The following is a 16,807-nucleotide window of genomic DNA, read 5'->3' as shown; positions in this document are numbered from 1 at the left end:
GTGGGGCTGCGGCCAGCTCTCACGGCTGTCACCCCAATAACTGTCACCCATTCCTCAGCGTGTCCTGCTCCTGGAGCTGAGCTGGCCTGGCCCAACTGGGTCACAGCAGGCCCAAGGGGCTGCTTTAAACGTGGCCATGTGACTCAATTCTGGCCAATGGGCTACGGTGGAAATTCCCTGGGAAACACTTTGCTTCAAGCAAAGAAAAGAGGCACTGGGGAGAAAAACCCTTGTTCTTGCCCTGCCTGCCTCCGCTGTGGAATGTGTTCAGGATGGGATGTGATAACTGGAGCTGTGGCAGCCATGTTGTGCCAGTGAAGTCAGCCACCATCCTTGTCCTGAAGATGTCAAGGTGAGGGCTGGGAGGAGTGGGTCCTTGATGACCTCACACAACAACTGGCCCTCCAGGGCCCACCTTACCTATTGGGGGTATCCTTCGGTGAAGACATTTTGGATTCGTATTCGGGTACTCACTGTTGTCCATTTGCCTCTCTTGGTGGGCAGGTCCCTGGCTTCCCAGCACCCAGCCCGGGGCCTGCTGTGTGTCCCGGAACTACCTGTTCCAGGAAGCAGCAGCCCGGGAGCCCACGCTGGGGAAGATGAAGACAATTCAACGGCGCGTCACTGCATGCCAAGGCTTTATTGCAAGGGTGGTGCGGTGGGGGGGGGGGGGTTGGGGGCGTGGGGGGGACCCAGGGCTGGTCACTTGCTGTAGCTCTTGGAGCCTGGCTCCTCCGGGAGTTCCTCCCTCAGGCCAGATCCGGCCGCCAGCTCCTCCTCGCCGGTCTCTGCCGACTGCCCGTCCTGGGCTCCAGCTGGAAGAGAAGGGGCGTGGGTGGGCCGGTCCAGGCCGGGCCAGGGCTTCTCCCAGACCCCCTCGTCTGCCCGATGCCCCGCTGGCAGCCCTTGCACTGAAGGCTGCCTGTCACGGCGGCGTCCTCAGCTCCAGCGCCGCCCCCCCTGCAGGTGCCTCGGGCCCTCCCGTGAGAAGCTCCCCCGACCCCCGCCCTTCCTGCCCTGGTCCCCTCCAGGTCCTCGCCCGCCCTGTGTCTCTCTCCTCCCACCCCTCCCCGCCACAGCGGAGCCCTGCCCGGCCCGGGGCTCGGCTACCTGTGGTCGCCTTCAGAGACCCGATGTACTTGGACCAGAAAGAGCAGTCGGCTCGCTTTAGGGCCTGGCGATTGGGGAGCAGCGCGCTGAGCTCCTTGTAGGTCTCTCCGCCGGCGCCGGGGACAAAGTCAGGCCACGGGGCGGCAAATTCAGGGGCTTTCCTGGAGAACTCGTGCGGGTAGTTGGGATTCCTGGGCAAGGAGAAGCAAGCCACATGCGCAAGGGAAATCGGTCTCTCTCTTGCACGTGGCCTCTAGACGCCACGTGGTCTCTGGACGCCATGCGCGCACGCTTGTGGGCTCTCGCTCGGAGGGCGCTGCTCTGGCTGTGCCGGGCGGGGTCTGTACTGCGGTCCCGGACAGGACCAGCCTGGAGGAGCTCCCTGGGCGCCCTTCCTCGGGCTTCTCTGGGAAAGGGAAGCTGGGGGCCCTGAGTGCCCAGGAGGCCCCCGCGTCCCCTCTGTGCTCATGGCCTCTCACTGCTTGCCACGCGGTTTCTGGGTGGCAGGAGGCCGAGGGCAGGAGGGTGCGTCACGAGCCAGGGAAAGTGCTTCCCCCGGCACCTGCCAGCAGACCGGGTGTGCTTGTCCTGGCCCTGCCCGCTCACCCCGCTGCTCCCCAGTGGCTTCTCCTGGCTTACGGGACTGTCCCATGCACCCGCCAAGGCCCTGCTTTAACGGGCCCTCCTCCGGTAACAGACTGCATCAAGCTTTGTCTCGATCTGAGTTCCGGCCGGTCCGTCTGTGTCCGGTCGTCAGTAGTTTATAGCTGGGCCATGGCTTTCTTTCCTTGGAGCCTGGCGCGGCTCCAGCTCACCAGTGCGTGTCTGGCGAAGGGAGAAGGGGAACCAGACTGCCAGGAGGAGGGAGCACCAGGCCCACTCGGGGAGCGGGGACGGCGGGGATGCTAATCGGACCCGAGCAGGGGCTGCTGGGAGAGAGGGGAAGCTGTAGGGTCGTGAGCATTTCACCTTCAGCTGGTGGCTACGGCAGGGTGCGCCCCTGGGGCACAGCGAGAGTCGGTCTCTCCCCAGTGGCTTGCCCCCAGGGGGCAGCTGCCTGAGCCATTTTTGGTTGGCACAACTGGGATGGGGTTGGGTGCCACCGGCATCTGGTGCGTAGAAGCCAAGGCTGCACAGGACCCAACAAGGACTGACCCGTGCCCCAGGGTCACTGGCGCCAAGGCTGAGAAGCCGTCAGAAGCCATCGGAAGTGGCCGAGAGAGCCCCTTAATTGGAAGCTTTCCCGAGGGAGCCCACCCACCACAACAGAAGCGAGGGAGCTGGAGCCAGGGCACCCGGTGACCTGTGACTCCTGGGAGGGGCGGGGCGGGGCGGGGCCCCCTTACCCGGACCGGACGAAGTTGGAGAAGTACTGCATGGTTTTCAGAGCCAGGCCCCTCTCCTGCAGCGCAAACTGCCCCTGGTAGGCAGGGTGGAGAGGGAGCCCGAAGGCGTACTGCACGTCTGTCAGCAGGTCCAGGCTGGGGACACACGGAGGACGGCGCAGCAGAAGTGAAGGAGAGGAAACCACGGGAGAAATCAGATGGCGAACCCCTGTGTCCCGCCCCAAAGACACCCCCTCAGCTTGCTCGAGGCTCGGCTCGGCCTCCAGGTGGCCCCTTCAGGACAGACCCACGGCACAGCGTGGGTGGATGTGGACCCGGCGCTGGGCCCTGAACGCCAGTACTGGGGAGTGGTTCCCCGACATTGCTCACCTACCGTAGCCTGCCCTGCTACCTAATAGAATGACTGCACGTCTGTTTGTCCGTCCGCCCCCTGGAAGAAGGGATCGTGGAGAGAGGCTGTGTGTGTTGGCCCCTCTCCCGCACCTGCGTGGCACCCTCACAACGCTTCACGTTGGCGTCCTGCCACGCAGCCCGCCCCGGCACAGCGCCTGGCTCACGGAACTTGGGAATGAATCTGATGATGGAATGGGACACGGGGGGAGGGCAGATGATGGGCGCGAGGATTCCGAAGCCAGCCCAGCGCTCTGGATGACCTGAGCACGAGCCAGCACCGGGGAGAACGAGGCCACGGGGTGTGCCCTGGGAGTCGGGCAGGGGTCACAGGGGGAAGCTGGGGGAGGTTTTGCAGCTGCCTGGGGAGGAATTCGGCTGTGCTCAGAGAGAGGCCTGGCCCGTGCCCTCAGCCTCAGGGACGGAGTCGCACCTGGTAGGGCTCCTTGGGAGCGGTTGGCCACACAGGCCACAGAGTGGCTGTGCCCATTCTCTGCAGTCTCGGGCCAGGCCTGGCAGTGCCACAAAGGCCAATCACGTGCTGCAGGGGGAGGCCCTCTGGTCACACGGTGTTGGCTGATCCGCAGGCTGTGGCTAAGCGTGCAGGCAGTCACCCGGTGACACCGACACAGGAGCCCCAGCCGCAAACTCGCAATGCCAGGGGCAGCCTCTCTGGACGGCAGTGTTTTGCCTGTACTGCCGCACAGCACCCAGGGTGTGGCTTCACACTGGGAGCCCTGGGCTCCATGCCTCTCTTCCTTCACCTGCTGTTATTTTTTTTTTTTTTAAAGATTTTATTTATTTATTTGAGAGGTATAGTTACAGACAGAGAGACAGAGAGATCTTCCATCTGCTGGTTCACTCCCCAGACGGCCATAATGGCTGGAGCTGGGCCAATCCATAGCCAGGAGCCAGGAGCTTCTTCTGGGTCTCCCGCGCAGGTGCAGGGGCCCAAGCATGTGGGCCATCTCCCATGATTTCCCAGGATGGGAAGAGGAGCAGCTGGGACACGAACCGGTGTCCACATGGGAGGGTTAGCAGGTGGAGGCTTAGCCCACTAGGCCACAGCACCGGCCCCCGTCATCTGCTCTTGATCTGCATCCTTTCCCTGTAACCAGTCGCTCCTTGAGCAGCTTGTGGGGAGTTCTGTGAGTGTTGAGGGTGGTGTGGGGAGCCCCTGAGCTTGCTGTTGGTGTCAGAAGGGAGGGCGGCCTTGTGCGGGGACGGAACCCTCTGACCTTGCAGTTGGCCCCCACTCACTGTCAGAGGCAGCCCCCACTCACTGTCAGAGGCAGCCTCCACTCGTGCAGATCAGAGAACCCAGAGGGGGTCCCTACAGCAGACACCACCCCAGGGAGGCATGCGAAGCGTGCGAGACACGCAGGGCGGGCAGGACGAGGAGAATATCAGAGTCGCGGTGCCAGCTGCAGCTGCTCGCTGAGAGGGAGCAGGAAGTGGTAAGCGTATGGAAGTCGTAGGATGCTGGGACCGAAGCGTCCAGTGGCACAGGTGTCTGCGATCCAGCTCAGAGCGCAGCTTTGCACTTTGCGGTCACCAAGGCGACCTGTTTCGCAACCGTCTCCACTCAGTGTCTGTTCGTGGTCCCACTTCCTGTGCACATCCCACATCCTTGGGCCCGTGGTGGACCCCTGACGCCTGTGACTGCCCCACTCGGGACCAGAGGGAGAAGAAAACATCACCATCCCCCAAACTCCCCGGGGATGACTCGAGGCTCTGGAAGATCGAATGTGTGCCCGGGGCACAGGAGGGGCAGGATTTGAACCCGAGTCTCCCAAGCCCCAGATGGCACACTCTCAGCTCCTCTCCACGTGTGGCAGGCCACCGAGGAACACGAGGCGATCACACCGATGTCAATTCTTCATGGGGTTGGCAACGGGCACGGAGCCAACCACGGCACACCACAGACCCCCGTGTGGCGGCTTGCTGTCCCCCGCACCCCGCGTCACGACCCCGGGACAGGCAGGATCCCTCCCTCCAGCCACAGACGAAGCTCAGGCAGAAGCTGGCCGTTTTCCGGCCAACGTAACACTATAGCGGTGATGCCAGGCCTGCCATCCCCGCGCCGTGCCGCCAGTGTCTCCTCCTCAGTGCCACTGCTGAGCTCAGTGACGGTTCCTTCTTGGCCACCACACCTGTTCTGTGCCAGCCACAGGGGAGCCAGGGCCCAGGGTTATGCAACCCCCCACCCCCTGAAGGTGCTGCAGGCCAAGGTGAGAAAATCAGTGGTTCCTGCCCACGAGAGCGGCACGCACACAGCAGCTGGGAAGCCCAGTGCGAGTCGCCCTGGGCTGGCGTTCGTAATCCAGCAGGAAGTGGGGAAGAGTCAATGTTTTCCCCAAATAAAACGCTGGGCATCACAACAGATGAAAGACAGCTGTCTATCAAAGACAGGATTAACCACTCAGCCCTGCAAGAGCAGAGAGAAAGGCAGCAGCCACTCCTATGGGGCAGGGCAGTGGACAGGTGTGCATGGGAAGAGGCGTGGCTGTGGACGGGGCATTGATGGCTGAGCAGGGCTAGTGAGTGGACCCAGGGAAGGACATTTGGGTAGCCTTTGGCACAGGGGAAGCCCTGGAGGGGAGGCCGGCTCTGAGCTGCGGCATGGCCAAACACAGAACGGGTAAGGGCTGGGGAGCCAGGATGCCCAGCCCACGGGTCCTGCTGGGAAGTCCACCGTGCTAAGCCGTGAACTTGGAAGTGTTCCTAGCCCAGGGAAGTCTCGAGAGCAGGAGCCACTAAATGACACGTAGCTCCGCTTCTGTGAAAGGCGAGAAGACAGGAGAGCGGAGGATCGTGTCTTAAAGGGGCTGGGGAACACTGGCAAGCCGTGAGCTGGCGGGTCTGGTGGAACAATTGCTGGCGTGTTAGTCAGGAGAACTAGAGCTGAGGGAACGTAGTCACTGCAGCTGTCCAAGAAAACAGGTCAGGGGCCAGGGCGGTGTGGCAGGGGGAGCCACTGCGTGGGATGCCGGCCTCCCACATGGGAGCACTGGTTCAAGTCCCAGCTGCTCCGCCTCCTACCCAGCTCCCTGCCAATGCACCTGGGCAGGCAGTGGAAGATGGCCCAAATACTCGGGCCACTGGCACCCATGTGGGAGGCCAGGATGGAGTCCCTGGCTCCTAGCTTTGGCCCTGTCCAGCCCTGGCTCTTGTGGCCCTTTGAGGAGTGAACCAGAGGATGAAAGATCTCTCGGCTGTTGCTCTGCCTTTCAAGTAAATAAACAAACCTTTACGATGAGGACAGGGCGTTGGTACTATTTTTCCCATAATGCTCCTGACCTTACCAGTCGGCCACTTTGCTTCCCTCAGCACTGCTGGTGCTGCTGTGGTCTCCCAGCGGGGGGGACCGGCATCCTAGGGAGCTACAAGCCTTGAGACACATTTCTGAGGTTCCCCAGGGCAGCAGCCCTGACTCGAGCCCCGTCTCCAGCGTCTGGAGCCGTAATCCGTGCACGCATGGGGTTCACCAGGACGCAGGATGACCGCCTGAAAGGAGACCCGGCTCGCACCACAGAGGCTGCTGCTCTGCTGATAACGGAGGGGAGAGGCCTGTGCCGGGAAAAGGGTCCGCTGCATTCCAGCCCACTGACGGCAACAGCGCTGACTTGAAAGGCTGTGTCTGTCCCTGTGTTCTGTCTGCGGGAGCCAGCTCGGTGGCTCCATCCCGTAACACACACTCCCTTTCTTATCTCCGGCCGGCATCTCCAACAGCTGTCTCGGAAGGAGGGACAGGACGGATAAGAGTCCCCGGCTCTGTCTCTGTCTCCGAGATACTGTTAAAGCTTTATGAATAGACGCCTCTCTGAGCGTGCCTTTCTTTGGGGGCAAATCTCATGTGCACAACTTCAGATCCCGGTCAGGAACGACTCAGGAGGTGACTGTCTGCTTTGTGTTTTGCAGAAGGCTCTGCCATGCAATCCCTTAAAACTGAGCTCAGGGTCACAGCCCCTCCCCCGCACCGGAGCACGGGGCACGGAAGCCCTGCAGAGCTGTTGGTTTAGGGTCCTGAAGCAGGGCGGGCGGACCTCTCGGTGGGCCGCGGATTACCCTGAAGGCTTCACTCCCTCCACAGAGCGTCACAACAGAAAGCCTGGAGAAGTCCCAGTCTCCCAGACCCAGCACGTCTGTTCTCCCTCGCGAGCTTGTGCGTCTGCCCAGGAGCCAACGCCCGGTGCCAGTCGTAGGTTTCATCGGGCTTTCGGAGTTTAATACAATTCACTGCCTACCATGCACATGCCCCACTTCCGAGAGCCCAGACCTGGCAACAGCCCATGCTCTACGTGGATGGCTTTTAAGGAAACTCACAGGGACCCTGCCAAAGCGCGCTCCGTCTCCAGCCTGTGACCTGCGCCAGGAGAAGGCACATCTATTTAAGATACATATGATCAATGCCAAACTCGGCCACTTTTCTCAAGCTCCCACTTTTATGGATTTTTCTTACTGACCGTCATGCTGCGTAACAGCATTTTTATTTGCCTCTATTGTTTTTCTAGACACCTAGTGGTTCAGGTCTCTTTTGAGCAGCATTTGCAGGGTGAAAGAAAATGCCATGGGGCCAGCGCTGTGGCGCAGTGGGTTAACGCCCTGGCCTGAAGTGCTGGCATCCCATATGGGCATGGGTTCGAGACCTGGCTGCTCCTCTTCTGATCTAGCTCTCTGCTACGGCCCGGGAAAGCAGTGGAGGATGGCCCAGGTCCTTCGGCCTCTCACCCACATGGGAGACCAGGAGGAAGTTCCTGGCTCCTGGCTTTGGATTGGTCCAGCTTTGGCCATTGTGGCCATTTGGGGAGTGAATCAGTGGATGGAAGACCTCTCTCTCTCTCTGCCTCTCTGTAAGTCTGCCTTTCAAATGAATACATAAATCTTAAAAACAAATGGCTTCTTAAAAAGTATTCAAGTGACTGCCATCTCACTCACATGAAATACGACCTCTTTGCCTGCTAACTCCTATGCAAACTGCAAGACCCTGTGTTTCCACTCAGGCCTCTGGCTGCCTGGTCCTGCTCTCTACCCTCAGTCACACCCAGGCCTTGCTGAGGGACGACTCCTACCTGCTCAGCTCAGCACCACAGTCCCGTCCTCCTCTTTCTCGGTTCCCAATTCCAAAAGTTACCTTCTCAGCAGGTTCCACCCTTACCCTTGCCACTGACGTGGGTGCCTCAGTACGTGTCCTACCCAGTGCTGTTCTGAGCCTACTCTGCTTGCTGATGAGTGTGTGGTCTGCCCGCCAATGTACCAGCCGCCCCCGGCCACCGCTGCTGCGCGCTGCCCACTGCAGCCTTAGTCCCAGGGCAGCTGTTCCTCGCAGGCCACTCCACGCCATCTCCAGGCCCGGGGGAGAAGACCAGGGCCTGGGATCCTCACAGACACCACAAAACTATCGGCTGACTCCACGTCACCAAGGACGTGCAGTGTAACCCTCACACGCCGCAGACTTGGGGCAGTCAGGTCCAGAAAACGATCGCTTCCCATCTAAACCAGGAAGCAAGCTTGCGAATCACGCAGAATAGTGAGGCTACTGGACCCAAGTCCAGGACCTACCTCTTAGTATTTCCTTCCTTCTGCCCGCCCTCTCTCTCTCTCTCTCTCTCTCTCTCTTCTGCTTTGTTAAGTCCAAGGGAGTCAACTAAAAAGCTACTGTTTTGAATCAGGAATGCTAACGGCCTCTGGAATGCAGAGAGACATCTAGGATGCAAATGCATGGCTGTGCAAAACATCTGGAATTCACAGCTTCGTGTTCCGGGGTTGGGACGAGTTATAAAAGAGGAGCGTTACTGCCTCATTAGTCATTTTGATTTTTTTTCCTGTTGGCTAAACAGGGAATGAGCCTACTGACCAAACGCTGGACATCTACCATATGTGAGGTTTCCAGCACACGTGACCTTGCGTCTTCACTCTGATGCAGGTACAACTGCACCCATATCACAGACGAGGACGCGGGCAAAGGAACTCGCTCAAACGCAGACGGCTCATCGATGGAAGATGAGAATAGGCGCCAGCTGATTTAACCTCAGAGGATGTGTTGTCACTCAACTGGGCCGCCTCTTACTGAATTAAAAGAATAGTCTAAGTTCTATATGGAGCCCAGTTAGGTGTTCAATCCTACCCCCGCTGCAAGATAAGTCAAAGGCAGTCTCTGAACCACCTTCTGCACCCTCGGGGCATGGAAATGACACCCCAGCACACAGTCCGAGGGGGGTAACCACCTCAGCCTGCTGGCCACTGAATGCCCTGGAGACCGGAACTCCACGGTTGCCATGGCTACCGTGGCAGGTGCAACTGAAGGGAGGCTGGAGACAGGGCAGTCGGCAGGGGTGGGGGCAGGCTGCCACTTCCTTGCTCTGGGAGTAGGGCTTCTGTTTATCTGTGAGACAAAGGAGTTGGACAAGACCACCCTCCTGTGCTGCTACCCTCTGAATCTGAATCTCCTCACCCTGCAGAGTTCAATGTCTTCCTTACCCCGCCTCTCATCCCCCTCCCGGACTGGCACCTTCGGTTCCAGAGACGGACCTTGCGTCTCACCTAGTGGGCACGCAGAGAACTGTGATGTTGTCCTGCGAGCCATCGACAACGGCCTGCGAGGGAGCGACAGCGTGTCCCAGCGTGCTGGTTGGCTCCTGCCAGGGGAGTTAATGTATGCTCTCAGGAATGGGGGCAGGAGACAGATGGCTGAGAACGTAGCACACACACATATATTTTAAGTATGGAGACTGGAGCCAGAAATAAAATGAGAGGTGTGACAGAGCAGAGAGAGAAAGGGAGGGAGAGAGCGAGCGAGCGAGCGAATGAGCGGGGGAGACAGAAATATTTTTGGAAGGAGGAGATACACTTGCCGATAATTAAATGAGTTAGTTTCTGTGCTACAAGGACAGCACCACACCGCCACCGTGGGGTGGGGACGCCGAGACCTGCACAGGGCGCTGTAAGGAACCTGTCTGGGCCGAGAATAAGAGGCAGCTCTTAGCACTCATGGTGTCCCAGGCCCTGTCCTACATGCGGGCTAATCCCAGCAGCCCCCTGAGTTGGGGCCTGTATTAACACCCACTTTCCAGATGAAGAAACCGAGTCCCCGGGGAGGCTCCATGACTCGCCTGAGGCCACTGAGTCAAAGGCAGGGCGCACACTGGAAGCGGGAGACGCTGGAGCCCCTGCCTTGAGCCAGGCCCCTAGTCTGCCTCCATTACAGCAGCAACATCTCCGGCTGCTGCAGCCGTGGGACAGCTCCTTCCCTGGGGGCTTCACACGGGGTCCTGGCGACACCCAGCCTTTGGACTTCCGGCCTCCAGGCCTAGGGACAGCACATCTCTGTCACTCCTGGCCACCAGGTCTGTGGCGCTTGGGTCCCGGTACCACAGATCCTGGCAGGAGCTTTGCTTTGCCTTTTTTTTTTTTTTTAAGATTTTATTTATTTATTTGAAAGTCAGAGTTACACAGAAAGAGAAGGAGAGGCAGAGAGAGAGAGAGAGAGGCCTTCTATACATTGGTTCACTCTCCAATTGGCCACAACAGCTACAGCTGAGCTGGTCTGAAGCCAGGAGCCAGGAGCTTCCTCTGGTCTCCCACGTGGGTTCAGGGGCCCAAGCACTTGGGCCATCTTCTACTGCTTTCCCAGGCCATAGCAGAGAGCTGGCTGGGAAGTGGAGCAGCCAGGACTTGAACCAGCGCCCCTATGGGATGTCGGCACTGCAGGCAGTGGCCTAACCCGCTGCGCCACGGTGCCGGCCCCTGCATTGCTTCCTTTCCTTCACTCTGTGTAGCACACGTATTCCTGCTGTCTTGCCACTGTGCGTTTCAGGGTCCAAAAGTGTATGCGTGCTTTGAGGCCCTTGATGAACTGAGCAGATGGAGGAGTGAGAGCACAGGGGTGCGCCCAGGGCAGATTCTGGAAGCCATGTCCCGCCCTGGGCCTCCCGCGCTGTGGGTGGCCATAGACCTCTGCACTCCCGAGGCCCCTTTCATCTCTGTCCACGCCACGGGGCTCTCTGCAGCGTCCCTTCTTTCACATGCCCCTCCGGGCCGGCACCCTGGCCTGCTCTCTTCCCACAGCCTGGGGACAGCTGCTGGCATCTGGACAGTACCTCTGGTGGAAATGATCAGAGGGCTGGAAGCAGAGACTGGGGTTTTCGTGGAAGTCACTGTGGGTGCCTGCTCTTCCGTGCACCGCCGCTGGTCCCTGGGGGGATGGCGTGGCACTCCTCGAATCTCAGGCTGCGCTCTGGTGGGAATGTGGAAATCCAGTCCCTGGCGCGTGGCAGTACGAGGTGGATGCACTTCGAGAAGACCAGGCCACAGGGGAGGAGTGCTCCCGGCTCAGTACCAGGAGAGAGGCCGGAGGCAGCTGGCTCCCCGCTTTGCCCACGCGAGCACACAGGAAGGACCCCACCCATGATGCAGAGGGCGAGTCTGGACCGTGGACTTCCAGTCTCCAGAGCTGTGAGCACCACATTGCCGCTGGTTATAAATCACCCAGTCACTGCAGCCCAATGCACTAAGCACACCTCGTCTGTTATACAGGGATGCCCTCGCCACCCTGCTGCCTTGCGGGGACTCCGCGAGGAAAACGGAACCACCTGCCTGTAGCAGCCACAGAAAGAACAGGAGCTCAGGGGACACTGGACCATGGGCGGATCTGCAGCCTCCCGAGGCTGCTGTAACCACTGGGCACACCCGTGGGGCCTCTCAGCTATGGAAGTTCGGGCTGCGCATTTGGCAGTGGTGAAGAGTACACTTGGGACATCCGTCTTCCACGCTGGAGTGCCTGGGTTCCAGGCCCTGCTCTGCTTACAGTCTGGCTTCCTGCTATGCACACTCTGGGAGGCAGCAGGTGATGGCTCAAGTGGTTGGGTCCCTGCCACTCACGTGGGAAACTCAGATGGAGTTCCCGGCTTCTGGCCTCAGCCGGACCCAGCCCCACTGGCTGCTTCCAGCACTGGGGTAGGGGACAGGGGAAGGAAGACCTCTCTCACTGTCATTCTACCTTTTGAATAAAGAAAAATAAATATATAACATTTAAATTTTTTTTCACAGTTCTGGTGGCCATGAGTCCAAACCCAGTCTGAACCCAAATCAAGACATCAGCAGGGCCACACTCGCTCTGGAGGCTCCAGGAGAAATCCGGCCCCTCGCTCGTCCAGCTCTGGGAGCTGCCAGCATCCCCTGGTTTCTGGCCGCCTCCCCCAGTCCTGGTCACCTCACCTCTGCTGCAAAGGGCAAGCTCCCTCTGCCTCTCTCCCACAGGCCACTTGCGATTGCAATGAGGGCCCACCCAGGAAAACCCAGGAGGATTTTCCCGACTCCAGATGCTTCCTTACTCACGTCTCCTTACAGAAACATCCACAGCTCCCAGCAATGGGGACCTAGTGCCTGTGGGCAGCCTTCAGCCAGCCTATCACGGGACGCTGCCAATTCGCATGGTAACGCCCCTTGACGCCACCCAGCTGAACGCGCTGCTGTGTGCCCGATGCTGTCAGTGCCAACCCCAAGAGGGCCAGACATGAGGCTTCTTCTACAGAAGAGGCCACCCTGGCTCAGAGAAGCAGGGGAGCCTGCTCCAGGTGGCACAGCTGGGCCCCAGCCTCGCGCCTGCCGCTCCTTCCCCCAGCTCCCACGGCTCACAACTGAGACCATGGGGTGGGTGGCTGAAGCCCTGCCAGGCCTGGCTCCAGCGCTGACACTGGACGCACCCAGAGTCCTCGTGCCTCTGCTGGAGACAGGAGCGCTGGCACCCTGGTGGCTGAGCTGCAGGGCGCTCCGGCATGAAGCGGTGACTCTGGCGTGGCTCGGTGGGGGATGTTCCGGGGCTCAAAGGCCGAGAAGTGGAGCAGGCGGCCCCTCAGCCTCCCTTGCAAGCCCCCGGCTCCCCAGGCGCATCCCTCTCAGACTGCAGTGGAGACCCAGCGTGCCCCTGCCCCCACCCTCAGCTCACGGAGCGATTGGAACCAGGCCTCTCTGCTTTTGAAAACCTCACCCATGGCTTCTGGGAGCCCCCGGGGCTGAGTTCTGAGCCCACTGAGTGTCTCCCCCACCCATCCCCCCGCCCATTTACACCTGACTCCTCCCTCCCCCACCTGAGACTTCAGTCACAGAGGGCCTTGAACTGATCCCGGAAGTGAAAAAGGAGCCCCAAAGGGGGGAAATAAAACTTCCTATTAGCTGAAAAATAAAAAAGCCTTTTATACTTTGCAAAGCCATCTTCTTAAGCTAAGTAAGTTCTCCGTGTATAGAGGCATGGATTACAAGGTCAATGATGGAGACTCCTCAAACCAAGATCATCAACGACTCATTACGTACTAATTAACTCCTAATGCTGGGAACCCAACGTGTGTCACCACTTACAAAGCTTTCTACATCTTTTATCTTACCTTCCCTGCTTACAATACCATTGGCTGGAGCGGCCAGGACTATCACACCCATCTCTCAGATGATAAAACTGAGGCTTTAAGAGTATGCCCCACACCACGGAGCCACAACTTGTACCCTGGTCCTGCCCTCTTTTCTCTGCTTGCCTGTGTCTCACAGCGGTAACAGGGGCCCCGGCCAACCTGCCTCCGTCGCCAGCACCTGCCTTGCACACCGCCCCTTACCTGCCGTGGCCGTAGCTCTCAGGTGCGTGGTACATGAAGACGTTTCCTCGGGCGCTCTGTGCCCACAGGCGGGCCAGGTCGATCAGGGGGCAGGTGATGAAGTAGTCCCTGGGGAAATGAGACCGGGGTGGGGGTATCACGTGTTGCTCTGGGAACATCTGGCCCCCTTCCCAGGCCTGCAGAGAACACCGTCCTCACGGTCAGGCTGCCCTCCAAGGGCCTTTGCTGGACACTGATGGGAGGGCTGGGTCACAGCGCAGTGTGTCAGGCCCGTGATGGGCCAGGAGCACCAGACCTGGCCTCCCCGGCGGTGCACACCAAGGCGTGGGGACCCACGCTGTGGTGTAGTAGGTTAACCCTCCACCTGCGGCACTGGCCTCCCATAGGGGCTCTAGTTCCAGTCCTGGCTGCTCCGTTTCTGATCCAGCTCACCTGCTATGGCCTGGGAAAGCAGTACAAGATGGCCCAAGTGCTTGGGCCCCTTGCCCTTACTCTGGAGAGCTGGAAGAAACTCGGTGGGAAGGTTCCCCCAGCCCTGGCGGGGAGGGGCCAGGAGGCTGCTGAACAAACTCTAACACACAGGATTCTGCCCCACCCCCACCCCCTGCTGCTGCAAGCAAGGAGCGAGCCAGCCCCCCATGCCAGGACGCCCTCCCCTGAAGCATCCCACATCCATGCTCCCTTGGCGGGGCGGGGACACAAATGCATTTGCAAAACTGTAGCCTCTTAACAGTGGTGCCCTCCGTGTGGTGGCATCCAGGGCTGGCCTGGTGAGGGCCGAGGACCAAGCAGCACCTGGCTGGCCTGGGCCCCCAGCGCTGCATCCCACCTGAAGACGCATGACTCGGCAGCCCTTCATCACTTTGATCTCTATCCTTCCAGCTGAGAAATGGGTTTCACAGGCCCGAACGGCCGAGACTGTGCAGTGACCAAGGCTGGTAACAGCGGGGAAGCCCCTCAGCTGGGAGTGCCCACCGTCTCCCGGTCACTAAAGTGAATGCCGTGGGTGCAGCTGCATCTAGTGGGGCCCCACAGCTGGTGGGGCCGGTGTCGGGGCTGGGAGCGCACTGGGCGGCAGCCATGCTTCCTGTCATGGCTCCTGAGGAGTTTGTGTGCAGGACAGGGAAGGGAGCAGGCCCGCAGGAAGTCACACACCCAGGAGGGACACTGCCAGGAGAAGAGAGGCAGAGGGGCCACCAGGAGGCCTTGCCTAAGTCTGGCCAGGATGAGTTATGGGAGGACTAGAGCCCGCCTCCTCAGGGAAGCCTCCCTTGGTTGCACTGCCGTCCTCAGCTCTCAGCTCTTACCCCAGGCACAGGTTGTCCTTGGAGCACTATGGGAGGAGCTTAGGTGCTCTGGACTCCAGCCCTGAGCTTGCTCCACAACGCAGAACTTGATGACAAGCCCATCGCGCAGGGCAGCCTGGGACTGGGCCTCCAGACATGCCGCTGGCTACCTGGGCTGCAGCACAGCTCTGCCCAGCAGAGGGAAGCCGGGGCCGTCTGGCCCCATGATCCATGTGGGTGGTACTGAGCATGCTGGGCTAGGGACCCTCCACTGGCAACCACACGCCCCCGACGGAGAGACCCAGCCCAGCAGTGGGACCCGGAGGCCTCCAGGCTGCCCCTCCCAACACAGACAGTTCAGCAGTCATCTGGACCTGGACATGGGCTCTGCCCCCAGGGACAGGGAGTTAAAAGTGAGCAGACCTCCCCCCAAGCACCGAGAGGGAGGAGGAAGAACGGAGTCCCCACCGTGGTCCTAGCCACAGGGGCCTCTGACGCAGGAGGGACCTGGGATTTTCATTCTGAAGCTACTCCTGGCGCATCTGCTGGGCGCTCAGGGAAGCACAGACCAGTGCTGGAGGGAGCCAGGCCGGTCCTGACCCCAGGGCTCTCCAGAGAGGGACACTCGGGGCGCAGAGAGCACGAGGCTCACAGCAGCGGGCACGAGAGATGGCAGCGGCCATCAGAGCCCGGGGACCGCGCCTGTCTGGGTGTGACGTCAGCCACAGACCCCCCCGGCTGTGCCTCTGTTTCCCATGGCCTGGCTACACAGTGGGGACAGCAGGGTCAGCTGACACCCGGGACCCAGCCCGTCACACGCTGCCCACAGACGCGCAGGGAGTCCCCATCAGCATTTGCCGAAGGGTCGCCGCCTGTGTGCAGCACGCGACGGCCACCTCCCACCTTGTCCCTGCCCTCCGATGGCTCCTGTGCCACCCGGGGGACAGCTGGGGCCACCTCGCCTTTGTCCTCTGGGCAGGGTCACAGAGGCGGCGGGAAGCACAAGGCCACACGCCCTCGCTCCTTGCTCACTGAGCGCCCACCGCGTGGGCTGCCCGCCGGGGCTCGGCTCACCGGGTGGCGTTCTCCAGCGCCCGGGAGAAGGAGGCGTAGTCGTCGGCGGAGTGCTCCAGGGAGTAATACCACGTGGCGGCAGCCAGCACGCCGGCGTCGGCGTCCTCACCGCCCAACGAGTTCTGCAGTGCCTGGTAGAAGGCTGCTTTGCTGCTGCTCCGGCCTTGACTTTCCTCAAATTGCTGAAAAGACACAAGACTCCTCAGCCAGATCCTGGAAAGCTCCAGTCAGTGGCCCGCACACCCCTGTTCTAGAAATTTCTCTCCAGGCAGTGGCCCATGACCCCAGACCAGACCCCTGGGGTCTGAAGCCCAGCTCTGCCTCCTCCTCTCATAGGGTGGTGGGACAGACGGAAAGGGTTACCGCAGGTGAAGTGAGTGGAATGGTCCACATGAGCCATGATTATGGCCCCGTTTCCCTACTGCCCCTCAGCCAGCCACGAGTGCCTGTGGGAGAGCCCCGGTCCGTGTGCATGCTTTCAGATAAAGACACGCTTCATGCAGGGCCACGTGTGTACTAGGCCTGAGGAAGTAGCCCTGAGCACACTCAAGGATCTCCCATCTCAGGGGCTCGTGTTCTGGTGGACAAAGATGGAGAATCCACAACTAGCTATGTAGCTCTTCAGAGAGCAGGACAGGGATGAGGGCTGGGGGTGGGGTGGGGGCGCTGCAGCCAGGAGCTGGGTCCCATGGAAGGTCAGCCCGGCGGGAGTGGCTGGGGCTGATGGGGCTGGCTCTCTTTGGCTTTGTGCGTATGTGTGTCTTCTCCCTCCCTCCCTCCCTCCTTCCTTCTCTCTCTCCTCCCTCCCAGCTTTGCTGCTGCCTGTGTTGTGGGCACCTGGGGGCAGGCCATTCTCTGCCTCCAGGAGCCAGCCTGCCCGTGTGTGAGGACAAGGGGCAGGGGGACACCGGGGGCAGCTCCTCGGCCATGGATGGTCCTTTGCCGCAGGTTTCTGGGTTTGCGTAGCTCTCAGGTCTGCTGTAACCAATGAGCAGTG

The 16,807-nt window shown here is 60.4% G+C and overlaps 1 protein-coding gene across 1 annotated transcript in view; it reads right to left on the bottom strand.

The window, feature by feature from the left end:
• Positions 1–627: 627 nt before the first annotated feature.
• TG (thyroglobulin) overlaps positions 628–16,807 on the bottom strand; it is a 229,632-nt gene continuing 213,452 nt past the window's right edge. Inside the window, exons 44-48 of the mRNA XM_051844054.3 lie at positions 15,811–15,992; positions 13,451–13,558; positions 2,457–2,591; positions 1,111–1,301; positions 628–815 (exon numbers count right to left, since the gene is read on the bottom strand). Of these exons, the coding sequence (XP_051700014.2) occupies positions 703–815; positions 1,111–1,301; positions 2,457–2,591; positions 13,451–13,558; positions 15,811–15,992 (729 nt within the window). The 3' untranslated portion in view covers positions 628–702. The remainder of the gene's footprint in view (positions 816–1,110; positions 1,302–2,456; positions 2,592–13,450; positions 13,559–15,810; positions 15,993–16,807) is intronic.

The sequence above is a fragment of the Oryctolagus cuniculus genome, chromosome 6, assembly GCF_051225735.1.
Source record: "Oryctolagus cuniculus isolate XC-2025 breed Fujian yellow rabbit chromosome 6, ASM5122573v1, whole genome shotgun sequence".
In the NCBI taxonomy this organism is placed as follows: Eukaryota; Metazoa; Chordata; class Mammalia; order Lagomorpha; family Leporidae; genus Oryctolagus; species Oryctolagus cuniculus.
The sequence above is the reverse complement of the archived record's forward strand: the minus strand, read 5'-3'. Positions and strand labels throughout refer to the sequence as shown.